Consider the following 13787-nt stretch of genomic DNA (forward strand, 5'->3'; position numbering starts at 1 on the left):
CTTTATTCTGTTGTCTCTGTTACTCAACCTGAGATACTGTATGTGTGAAAGAGAGCTGATATACCGGAATCAATTTACGGAAGACACCCCAAATATTTTTTTCGTAGAAAGTATTCTATTGCAAACGTACCTACTCGTTTCCTTACTGCGCCAACAGCTGTGCGGATAAGCGCGCACGTGCGCAAGAGTGGGCGGTCGGAACCGCGGGCTAGGGCTGGCAAAAGAGGCAGAAATATTTAAGTATCCTTTAGTATCCATAACACTGCTTAAAAGCCGAAAAACAATAAAACATAACTTTTATGGCGTTTTAGATGGGTACATGCGACACTAATCTGAGTAGATTTAAAATCTGTAGCATCTTAAGCCGTGTCTTTAGCGCGTGTTTTGCCCTACACAATAAAATTATTAGATGCGATTCTGCAGCAAAATAATAAAGCCTAGTTTGCTCTCATTCTCAACTGTATGTATAGTGAAGATACAAAAATAATAGTTAAAAATGTCGATATTTTTAAACGACCTTGCCGTAAAAAGTTTTCTACAACCCTAGTGTGTACACACACATCATTTCATTATCGCCGCATATTCCCCTCTTCACATGCTATCCTAAGCTCTTTGCTTTCTCACAGCGCGTCCTTATAGCACTTTGGGTCCCAATAAACACTTTACTATAATATAATATGTAAAATCCCAACTCTTTGCCAAACTGCACACAAAGAGTTCTAAATCTAAACCTATTTGGATTTAATAATATCATAGTGTTTCCATGTAGACCGTTTTAAAGTTTAGGAGGGAAATTTCTAGCATAGAGTCCGTAAAGTACGCTTCAGTCAACAAGATTCAGTCCTTGAAAATCTATTCTTAACTAAGGCTCGGTATCTGAAAGATCCTACTTTTCATAATAAATTCTTCCTTGAATAGAAGATGAACACGCTTAAGCTGCAAATCTCAATTCATAAATCAACCTAAGTGTGATATGGTGTCGTAATATTTACTTGAATTTAAATGCATAAGAGTCGCGTAACTTACAAACGTCGTCGCGTGCGCAGCGCCGAAATAGATCGCAGATGCCGATAGTTGCGATATCGATGGGAGGAAGTGGAAACGACTCGGTTTATGGTACCGTGAACTCGGTGTAAAATGTACTATGTTGACGCACTTGGTCAGCTCAATAAAGATTTTTAATATATCGCCGAATTTTGCGCAGCTCCCATACCATGAAAACTCTCCGTTACTCTTCTCAGAAAGGCGTCTTCCTTTTATTCGGGATAGAGATTTAGCCAATGCAAAGCTAGATTCGTTCGTTTCAGCCAAATGACGCCCACTGCTGGACAAAGGCCTCCCCCAAGGATTTTTACGACGACCGGTCCTGCGCCGCCCCCATCCAGGCATACTACGTCTTCCGTTCCGTAGTCGCCACTCGACCACTGGATTTGGGCTAGATTAAAACATATTAAAAAGCCACCCTATATAAATCCTCAAATATTGGAATTTGGATAGAATGTTGACGAAGAATATCACGCATGCATATGCCGGAAGGACTCATTTTAATCGAGTAACGTAATGAATTAGGATCGATTAATCGCTATCAAAACACTCGTGTCTATAAATCTTCTAGGTGGAAGTTGGTTAACTAGTAGCGTTTTCTTTCCAAAGTTTCCATCAGTCGGTAACGCAAAGCTGAATTATACAGACACACATAAGTAGACATCGGATTATATGCACTATCAAAATGCCAAAATATGCATGCAAATATGCACTAAAAAAGGGCGAAATATGCACAAAATATGCACAATCAAAAAAACATTATTAGAATTAACTTTATTTTCACAATACATAATTAATTAATTATATAGGTACTAATTGGCTGTAATTCTTGTGACAATATAAATATAGTAAAAAATATTAATAGTGACAATTTAAAAATTAGGTCATAAACTGCATTTAAATATGAATTTGATTTATTGTTGGTTAAAAAAATGAATTTTAGCGAATGTTTTTCGATAATATAACGCAAATCCAGGAAACGTTTTTATACGACCGGTCACTTTTCGGTCTTCATGGAATGGTCATTCATTTTCGCTTTTCAAACAAGACCCGACTGGCAACACTGGTACGGATCGCTCTCAAATACTCTCAATGCGCTCTCGCAGTGCGTGCGAGGGCGATGTGTTGATGTTTGGTGTGGGAACGGCGGCGAAGTACAACACGTCTAACACGTATAAATACTAAAATAAGCACTGTCAATGAAAAAGTACCAAAATATGCAATAACGCTATAAAAATAGCATTATATGCGTTTGCATATGCAATAATGCAAATGCATATAATCCGATGTCTACACATAAGTATATAATAGCGTTTTCTTTTCATCAGTCGGTAACGTAAAGCTGAAATACAGACACACATAAGTATGATCAAAAATATAAAGTCTTCCAACATAAAAATCATGCCACCGCCACCACCACCACTTTTTTTTGCACTTGTCATTTGATGTTTTTAAAATCAACTTTTATTCTAAATCCACGCAAGCTGTGGTCATTTGTTAGAAATCGATATTCTCAAAATAACAATATTTAACGATTTTTAAAAAACCTTGACGTTAAAAATATGCGTGTTGTTCATCATACAATAATATCATTTCTTTTGTGGTGTTTTAATTTAATTTAAATTGTTTATGCTGTCTAAATTACGACTTCGTTAGTGTTAAGTGACAGTTATTGTCTTGATCGCTTTATTTTTAACGATTGCTAATAAGTTCATTTGTTTCGACCACGATCGACAGCTTTAATGAAGTGCGGTATAATTAACCCTACACTCGCGAGCAAAAGTATGGAATCACTTACATGAAATTGTTTCCACGCGATCATGTGAACTAACTAATTTTTTAGTAACAAAAAAAGTGGCACCATTTTAAAGATTAAACTTTTAACTTTAAATTGATACCAAATTCATTTAAATCACATCAGTATTTAAAAAGATATCCCGGCTGATGTGAAGAAGGAAGGAAAAAGACATGTATCTACCAACTGTTTGATACGGTCGCGAGTTGCGGCCTATTTACCCCCTATAAAAGCACGTGTTTTCGGATTTTTGCTTTCACACGTTGATCCATACACATCTCCGCATCTTTTGACACTTTACCTGAGACGAAAATGGATTCTACACCTACAGAAGCAGCACAAATCGTTGCACTATTGCAAGAAGGGCTCAGTCAGCGGGCTGTCGCACGTCAGCGCCACGTAAGTCAAGTCCTGGGTTTCGAAAGTTTTAAGACGCTTTAGGGAGACTTTGTCCCGAGACTTTTTTGTTACTAACAAATTAGTTAGTACACAAGATCGCGTGGAAACAATTTCATGTAACTAAGTGATTCCATACTTTTGCTCGCGAGTGTAGTTATTCAAGCTGAACACTAGTTTTAAGTGACGTTTAGCATGGAAATGTCATTTCAATCTAATTGTTTAACTTTTCTACTTTAATATTATAAAGAGAATAATAGGTATTTTAATAGAGGATTGTTGGATAGCCTCCGAAAATACTGGACCGATGTGCAAAATTATTTAACCATTATAATCAAAATTATTTCTGATGGACATAGGCGGTACAAAGTTCGCCGGTCAGTCATTAATATGGAGGATGTGTTGTTTGCTCTAACCGCGCTGTAAAACTCGAGTTGGTATCTTCAATCTAATACGAGTAAATGCGAAAGTTTGTATGGATGTTAGGATGTCATGATGTATGTTTGTTACTCTTTTACGCAAAAACTACTGAACGGATTTTGTTGAAACTTTACAGTATTATAGTTTGTAACCCAGATTAACATATAGGCTATAATTTATGCCGATTTGTGACACTAAATTTCACGCGGGTGAAGCCGCGGACAAAAGCTAGTACCTACATAATGATAATAAATCACCTGCGTTCACTCACCGTGTGAAGTGCGCTCGCACATTGGCCGAGTGCAGACTTCAATCCATCAGTCTTACGGCTGATGCTTCCCCTTCCTCACTATCGCACGCAGCCATGATACTGTAAAGACCTGTATACATAGTGATACATACCTGTAGGGTCCCATAGGAATCAGTCAAGTTAGGAAGATGACGCTTAGGTGAATTCCTAAGCGTGTTCCATCTAAATCTCATCATCTCTTACTAGGTCATAAAACCCAGTATTTGTTTATTTGGCACTTAAAACATTTACTAAAATTAAATATAGATTACGACTGCTACTACTACTTTACCTAATAACATTATAAAACCCATATTTTTGAAATCTCTGCTGAAATATTATTAATAGATAAGAAATGAGGAAAATGCTCTTTGTTTCTTGATATTTTCCTGTTCATCTTGCCATATAATTTCATTCGCAAATTCATTGAAATTAACATGTTTCTTGAATGAATGAGATCATTCATATAATGACGAGTCGATTTGTTTACGCGTTGAAAACTCTGAGAACTAAATTAAAATAAAACTGCATTCATAACCAAATTGAAGACTTCAAAAGCACTCTAAAACTGGATCAATATCACTATCACTACATAGTATACGAGTAAAACAAAGTCTCTTTCCACTGTCTGTCCCTATGTATGCTTAACTACGCAACTGCTTTTGATTCGATTTTTTTTAAATATTGAGTGACTCAAGATGAAGGTTTATAGGTACAAAACATGCACATTATAGAAGAGAAAAGCCGGGAAATTCCATTCAAACAAATTCATAAAAAGTAAATTAGGACATGCTTTGACTGAAGTCTGTTTCACTTGAACGAACAAACAAACTAAATAAAATGTTTGTGTGAGAGGAGATCATTCGTCAATTTTGCACGAACTCGAACATGCATGCTTTCACGCGACGTAATGTTCATACTTAAGTACTTAGTGGTAATTACAAAAACCGCGTTAACGGTCAACGATCCCTGTTCATCTACAATTTATGTAACATTGAATGTTTTCAATGTCAAGACTTATCAACAATATCTAGATAATAAAGTACCTAACTTAGAGATTACAGAAGTAATTCTGTTTGAACTACTTAGTATTAATATTTTCGCGCCTTATTTTAAAGGCAAAATTGCACCATCTTACTTTAACGTCAAAAATCTGTCAATCTCCACACAAAAAACAGCGGTTATCGTTATGCATACCTAGTTACGGTCAAAGTTAGGTAGTGCAACTCAGCCTGTGAACTCAGCCTAAATCTCAAATATCATCATACCTACCATGCGTCAGTTTTTAGACTAAATCAGGAAACAGACTATCAAACAATTACATTTTTATTGGGTAAATCGCCATTTATGTACTTAATCTTGTTGGTCTAGCTGATGTCCAAATGACAGTTTCTTACCTTTAAATAAAAACTAATAGTTAACGGGCTCTACAAGAAAGACTATTGAGTGAAGGTTTAAGATTGATCGTTTTTATTAGAGCTACTGCAATGTCAATAACCTTTAGTATTTACTTGAAAACATTATTATTTCAATTCAATATAAATGTGACTAATTTGTACTTAGTTATGTGTCCAATGACTGTCAGTTCATCTACCAGACTTTGGAAACAAAAATTCTTTATTTTCATCTAACGCTACCTAATAAATAAAATTATTTCGTTTAGTGTCTGTTTGTTGCACATTTTAGGGTGAGTGGGAGTTACAGTAATGTATTCGTTTTCACGGAATTATTTTAAAATAACAATGTGGGGTAGATTTGAGTCACCATTCTTGTTTACGTTGTGAAGCGATTCATTAAATCTTCATTTCGCTGAGACTTCGGAGAAGCCCGTTGTTTTTCTTTTTGAAGCATTACGATTTACTTTTCTTAGATATTCCTTAATCTTTCCAATTGCCAAAGTTTCTTGGCAAAACGCGTGTGTTTTTTCTTCCTTCAAGTGAAATTCACAAAGTGCTCAGCGCTTTGTTTTATTTTAGGAAATGGTACTATAAAGGTCATGCGTATCATTAGTCCTCCTTAGATTTTCATTTGTTTTTTATTACATTTATTCATTACCTAACCACCTTTTTTTTCTTTTGCAGAATTCTTCAAAAAGCTGCTACACATGTCTCGCGAGGAGTTTCACAACATGTTCAAACGCACGTATGGAATGATCTATGAACAGCACTCTTACGTCTTTGAGCAGCTCTTCGAAGAACTAGAAAGGTTGGAACATTTTCCTAATTGAACTCTTTGTTTAATGTCTTTTCTCAGAGGGTCCAATCTTACAAGAAGAGTCGAATCGCGAATTCCGACCTAAAGCTCAATCTTTCCCAGGAAATCCCTAGTCACTCGTGCCTTGAATCTTAAGTCGGGTTCATTTAAAAAACACTTAATCACTTGTAAACTGTACCCAACCATAGTGCCAGAGTAAATACAAATGAGTAGATCATCTTCATAGAAACGCGTGCTATGCGCGTGCGTGGTGCGTTTCTATGAAGATGACCTACTCATTTGTATTTACTCTGATAGTGCGGTCGATTTTTTGCTTAGTTTCGAGTAGTTTAAAAAGTTCTCGACTAAATTAATAGTGCGAACAAGACTAGACACTTTGACGTAGTAGATGTTAACGATAAAAATATAAATATATTGTTTTCTCCAGGTACTACACTCATGGAGACAAGGAATTCGACACCATGATGGACAAGTTCTTCGGGATCCTCTACCAGAAAATGTTTGCGGTGCTCAACTCACAGTACAGCTTCGACGAAAAGTAAGTAACATTCAGTAAAATATTTACGTACTGGGGTTGGGTTGCCAAACGCCGTACAAAAACACCGGTTAAAGTTATAAGTTATGTTTGAAGTTAAGGTGGTCAAACTGAGACCATTATATTTAATCATAGTGGATTTAAGGGCCTAATTAATGAGGTAGTAACGTCAGCGGTAGGTACTTGGTAAATTCCAGGTGGTGCCACTTGGCGGAATCTAGGAAAACAGTAAATGTGAATGATATCTCTTGCCACTAGCACTAACTGAACTAGGTACCTCGAACGGTAAAAGAAATTATCCTTAAACATTATTTTATTACACGAATAATATTTTCACTGAAACAATTTCTTACCTGTTTTCATCAAAGCGTAATCAACATTTAACATAAGTGACAAACCACTAATTAGCGGTTTTATAAACACGGTATAATCGTTTAATTATAGTTCACCTAATAGTCAACTTACACATGTCACATTATAAAAAGCATGCTATTAACATGTTACTGGTTAGTTGGCGACTGTATGAACATTTCCTACACAAATCATACAGAAAACATTAATTCTACGTAATTTATAATTTTAATTGACAAACATTAATGATGATTTATCAGGTTAAGTACACATTTCCAATATTTCTCCTTAGATAATGAACGCCATTTAAAACAAATAATATAAATATTTAACGCTTATATTTTATACAATGTATTAATTAAGTGTTACGTAAAGTTACATTAATTTATGAATTCGCTACCAATTTTACTTTCATTTAAATATTTATCGATAGCTTATGCTTCAATTAAAATTATGTATTAATTAATTATGTATTATTATCATCATTTCAGCCACAGGACGTCCACTGCTGAACATAGGCCTCCCCCAATGATTTCCACATCGCCCGGTTGGTATCGTTGTTGTAAAATATAGCCAAGATACCAGCTCTGATTTTGTATAATATTTTCCGCCTCAGAATTTGAGGAATGCGTTTAATAAAGTTATAATTTATTCTAACATCCAAAGCAATTGTCTTAGCCGGTGGGATGACGTAAAAGGGCCATATTATCGTACGTTCATACATATTAAAACGCCCAGAATGCGTTCAAGCCATTACTAGGTTCGGCCACCCATCATGGTGTAGTTAATTGCTGAAGATGTTTGGATTCCGATCGTTGTCACGCGATGGTAGTTTGTCCTATTAGTTTAAGTATAGGGATTAAGTTAAAGTCGATTCATTAAAAAAAAACAATATTTTATAGTGAGCTTTTTAACGTTTTGTTGAACCTTAAAACAATCAGCAGGCTATCGATAATACTTTGAGAATTGAGAGGCTAAAGTCCAAGCTATAAAAGCAGTAATTTCGATTTTGCTGTTAGACTAGACTAGCCTTTCTTCAACAGAAATAATGTAGGATTTTTCAAAACGGGTTAGTAGTTTAGGAGCCTATTCAATACAAACAAACATTCAAATTTTCCTCGTTATACTCGTAATATAAAAAAATGGGTTCTATATTGGCTCACATAAAATTCTAAATCCTATTCTTTGTCTTACTACCGATTTGTGTTCATAATAATCTCTCTTCATAATTTTATTTTTCATACTTTTTTTATTTATACATTTTTATTACTACCATCGGAGCTCATAACAGTTAGTAATCATAATTTTTTTATCAATACTGTTACACCAAGAACCATTTAAAATACATAATTTTTATTTTCAGATCTTTTTTCTTCATAACATTCATTGATCATATTGTTTTAATTAATAATGTTGTTACTAAGAACATACTTCAACTCATAATGTTGTTGTTCAGAATAATTTACTTTATAACAGACATACTCGTATCTTTAAAAAAATCATATATAATTTAATAGAGTAGATAAGCATGCAGAGCATGCAGCATGAAAGCAAGCATGCAGCATGCATTGGTATCTCCTCGTCTCCGGCGCTGCGGGATGTGCAGCCCTTCCGCCCTTGCGTAACGAGGCTCAGGCACCCACGCTTGCTTCCGCAGCTTCGGCTTTTTGGACCGCCATCGGCGCCTTCGGCGCCTCGGCGACCAGCCTCAGCCGCTCCAGCTCGCCCGGGCGCCTGAGCCTCGTTACAGCGGGCGAGTGCTGCCCTCCCCCCGCGCCTCCGGCTTTTAAATTACACTCTAGGGGTAGGGCAGACAAGACTACGTGGAATCGGTTTTGCAGCGATTCGTTTCTGTCACGTTAGTTTTGTACAAAATATTGCCTGTTTTGGACCATTTCAAATTAATTTAATATTAAAATACGATTTAATACGAATATAGACATCATGTACCTATTTCAATAATATGGATAAATACACTTATGAGTAATAAATTTATGAAAACATATATTAGGATACATCACATTTATGAATATTATAGTTATTTATTCGAATGATTATGAGTTTCGATCATTCGTATAGAAAAATATATGAAAAGAAATATTAGTAAAAACTAAGTGTATGATTAGTGATATTATGAATATCAATGATTATGTCTTTAAATATGTAGGTTTTAAATTTTTTATGAAGAATGATCATTATGGTATCAAATTGTATGAGAAATATTTTCGGACCTCCAATGATAGGAATTGAAAAGTTATGTAAGAAAATGCGTTACCAAAAAAATGTTAATAAGACAATAGCACATGTCTGTTTATCTCTGACCATGGCACATGCCTGTGCCACTGTGGCCTGATAGGTGAACCTTAATTTCGAACTCCTCCTATGTTCTTCTGATTAATTACGTTGCTGGTCCAATGACAGTTTAACTTTCCCCCGGGACAAATTTGATCTTCATTGGTTGGGTTTTTATGGCGGTCAAGCTGTAGATCCTGGTTATACATGAGTTGCAGTGGTGGGAAAACGAGAGGTGGGAATAGTCCCGTTTGGCCTGATAGGTGCTCTTTTGCAACAAAAAGCTCCCAAATCCTCTTTCTAGTCTCACCTTCTTAGATATCATGCCATGTCACACGGCTCGTGCCTCGTTTAAATATCGTAAACTCCCATGAGAATATAACTTGACAATACGGGATATATGCAGTGCAGCCATGCAGTGCTGATATTTTAATTACTGAACCCACCGCTTGTCGGTTCTGCATGGATACACGCAGTTAGACTGGCGCAGGAAATGTAGAGATTACACTCTCCTGTCTTTCTCACTCATCCTGAGATGTCTGTATAAATGAGAGAGACAAAAGTTTTATACAGAAATTGTTTTGTAAAGTTGACCTCCAGTTTTAGGCCGCTCAATCCTTCACCTGACCGCAAACGCCTGTAACCGCACGTCCAAACCAGACATTCCTAGAGTCGACATATGTTTCTGTTTTATAATACAGTCATTTTGTGGTCACAGTTAACGGCTATGTCACGTAATTATTAAAATACATTACCTTAACGGTACATTTAAATATTCTTAGTATTACCAAATCGCCCGGACCAGTTGTCTTGGCAAGAGTGATGTTGATTACTGATGATGTCACTCATTCATTAGCAATATTTTTAATTGAAAGGTATGAACGCAATTAAAACTGTTCGTGATATCATACCGTTTTACATTTATTGATAAACGAGTAGTGTCAAGTGTCAGTAACTAAGTAACTTATTTTTAGCGTCTTTCCGTTTAGCGTCTCTCAAGTACCTAGTCGTCAACATGTGAGTACCTATAGGCTAAATCCTCAATTTCCCTCTGGTAGAGGGTATGATCTTGCATGATGATGTAGTCGCCAAATTCGCCAATGTTTATTACTATCGACATAGGTTAGTAACTGGCAGTTACCTAAATCTAGCTGCCTGAAACTGTCTTGTAAGTTGTGTCACAGAATAATAATAAGTACGTACAGAAAGTTTTCTTGGCGAAGGTATTTTAAAAAATATATACTCAATGCCGTCAACAATATGGTCTCAAGAGTCGAGCACCGTTTCGTTGATGTCAGTGATCGGTACTGTAATGCTGCCAAATTAACCCAGGAGGTATGGTCGCGCGTATTCTGTTTTCCATGCAAACTCGCGGAGATGAACAGGCCTCGTTGTGTATAATAAGGTGGACTCTAAACTTATCACAATGCACTTTCAATGGTTTTTATATGCGCCGTTATCGGGCTAATAGTTTGTTTACGTGTCCATAACAATAAAACTGTCCGACTAAGTGTTTTATAGGCGGCAGTTATAAACAACAGCTCCCTTGGAGTGTGACCCTCCAGTGAGGGCTTCATCATGAATAATACTTAAAGTTTTATTGAATTGTTATTGTGCTATTCAAGTTTGATGTTGGTGCTTTGTTTTCTCATAATCTTTTAAAGTTTGCGGTTGGTTTCAATTAATTGTCTATTTTGTTTTCATTGTTATTCAAAATTTTGTTATATACTTTATAAGTAATTAACCCTTTGATTCCATATAATTATAAACGTTGTAATAGCTATTAGCCATTTATCATCAAATCACTGCAGTAGGCCTCTTCAAAATGCACGCTATCGATCGACCAAGCCTGCAGGGCTTCTCTCCAACACCCTTCCGGTATTTTCGGGTCAGTCCATCTCACTTAATCCTGACATGAGGGAAAGCGATAGACAGATTCGAAAATACGAAAACTGGGCTTTTTTCAAGTTATTTATAATTTTCAAATTGAGATGCATCTCAATTGTGTGCGATAGACTGCAGTCTAGGATGGTACATATCTGCCCTGTAAGTGCCTATTCACTCTCGCCAAACGCCCGGATTATAGTGTTCAGGAAATACAGCAGCAGGCAGCGAATTCCAGTCCCTAGCTGTTCGCATTATAAACGAGTCGTCGAAACGCTTACTGCGAGTTGGTGGAATGTCGACAATGTAGGGATGGTACACTAACCTGCGTGTTAAAGAGAACATAAGACCACATTTTATTGTACCACACTATCTCGGTGAATAAATAATCTTTGAACTTCACTTATTTATTACTTTTGTCTCCAGGTACCTCTCGTGCGTGAATGAGCACATGCGCGAGATCCGTCCCTTCGAGGACGTGCCGCAGAAGCTTTCGGTGCAGCTTCGGAGAGCTTTCGTCGCCACTAGAACCTTCCACAAAGCGCTGCAAGCGGGCGCTGAAGTCGTGCGGAATGTTATGCAGGTAATGATTGATACTGGTAGAGTTAAGGATTAAGAGATTTATATGTTGCTGGTGTTAGAACCAGGTTGCCAGATTTGGATCGGAAACTTGCGGGACGAAAAAACGCAAAAAGTACTGTCTCTGGCAACGTTACAAATAATGGTATCTTACGCGCCGGTAATAATTCTCTGTACTAACAAGAAGAGTTAGGTACTAAGTAATTTCCAGAATAAGTATTCAAGTGTAATCACTGGCCACGATACAAGTCCTATTATTCCATTACGACCTGGATTCCTGGCATTTTTTTAAAGTGTTAAAGTCACAAATACCTAAATGTAGAACGCCGTAAGTGTGGTATAAATTATCCAATTTAATGCTAATGCTTTTCAAGGAACACAACACAATGGCATAGGAACTAAGAACACTATGTACAAACGTACATAACACACTGCAAGTGTGCCAAATTCAAATTAACATTCCGCTTTGACCTGTATATGTAAATTCGCAAGCCGGTGCCGAATTCGTAAACGAACATTCCACCCGCTCGGAAACTAACATGGCAGCGAGGAATATGTCATAAAGCCTCTGTAGTTACAGCTGTTATATGACTTGAACACTTGTGCTATAAAGTTAGTAGGACTCAACAGAGATTGTTATATTGTTTGTATTTGAATTATTCGAGGGTTAGTAATTTTAAATTATATTCATGCCTCGATTAGAATGTACTAGTTAAAACTTACAATAATACAACGGCAACGTGGGGGTGTATGCAATATTATGCTATCACTACTTATTCACCTAAAAACTAAAGCTAGCGAGCCATTCAAATCAACTGTAACTTAAATGTACCCAAATAAAGTTGGCGTTAACCCCTAGTAAAAATATTCTCATACAATAGCACATAGCTACTATACAGGCTGTCATCATTGACTGACGCTCTGCATAAAAATGACACATTAAATTCCGAACGAAACGAACATAATTTTGGACGTCCGCTACTGGTAATAATTTACTGATTATGCTCAGTGACTAGAAAACAAATATTATGGAAATTACAAATTGGTAGGAATCAGAGGTGAATATTTATGAGGTTTGATTTCGGAATGAAAGGCATGTTTCGTTCGACGACAGTAATATTCGATTTCAATTCTAATCGTCGCATCGCTACGTTTTCAAATTACCCGTCGACAGCACATCGGCATACACTTTTTAGTTGCAAAATAGCTCCTAATACAAGAAACATAGAAGGTTTCAATGTTTAACTGGATATGCCGATGTCTGCTGTACAATATGGTAGGATATGCGACATCAAATCTTTGTCAATTCACCTCTATGTGAACCCTAGGTGTATTTAACATTAAAAAAAATGTTGTAATGATTTCTGTAGCAATATTTTTTAACATGCCGCGTTTCCACCTGTGAATCCGGACCTCTCATGACCCTGTGAATTCATTAACGGCCGTCTATCGACAGCTAATCCATCGAATTAATATGCACAAGACCCAAGTCGACCTTCAGATACCTACTCCGAGACTAAGCAGTGAGTCATTTCTGTGCGTCGAGCGATGATCCTAGCGACCAGTAGGTTACAAGCATGTCATATTTAGGACTTCAATTATAATTAATTAGAAACAAAATCCTCCGCAGCGACTGTTTGCAATGAACTAAAAACTACTGAACAATTTTTTTTTTGCGATTTTCACAAATAGATAAATGGATTCACCAGGAGATTGATATTCCGGTTTTTGAAAGTGAGAAACATGCGATAAAAAAATTCTGCTACTAACCGATTTTAACGAAGCTAGATTTATATTGGCGATATTTTATGCTCCATAAAATAGAATTAGTCTAGTCTAAGCTCTAGGTCATTTTAGTTGTAAAAAGTTGTATCCTAGTGGCAACAGAGTGAGTCATGGCCACCCGCCGAGCGATGATCCCACCGGCGCCCAGTGGGTTAAGCGCGTCATATTCAGGGCTGCCAATCCTACTAACCTCCTGGGGCCTG

The 13787-nt window shown here is 36.7% G+C and overlaps 1 protein-coding gene across 1 annotated transcript in view; it reads left to right on the forward strand.

Moving 5' to 3' along the window:
- Positions 1-11803, forward strand: part of dlp (glypican dally-like) — a gene marked incomplete at its 3' end in the record, with an annotated part of 87101 nt that extends 75298 nt beyond the window's left edge. The window contains exons 3-5 of the mRNA XM_028310195.1: positions 6026-6149; positions 6586-6696; positions 11647-11803. Coding sequence (XP_028165996.1) covers positions 6026-6149; positions 6586-6696; positions 11647-11803 — 392 coding nt within the window. The remainder of the gene's footprint in view (positions 1-6025; positions 6150-6585; positions 6697-11646) is intronic.
- Between the last annotated feature and the right edge of the window lie 1984 nt (positions 11804-13787).

Source organism: Ostrinia furnacalis, unplaced genomic scaffold, assembly GCF_004193835.3.
Source record: "Ostrinia furnacalis isolate ACB-3 unplaced genomic scaffold, ASM419383v2 OfSCF2973, whole genome shotgun sequence".
Lineage (NCBI taxonomy): Eukaryota > Metazoa > Arthropoda > Insecta > Lepidoptera > Crambidae > Ostrinia > Ostrinia furnacalis.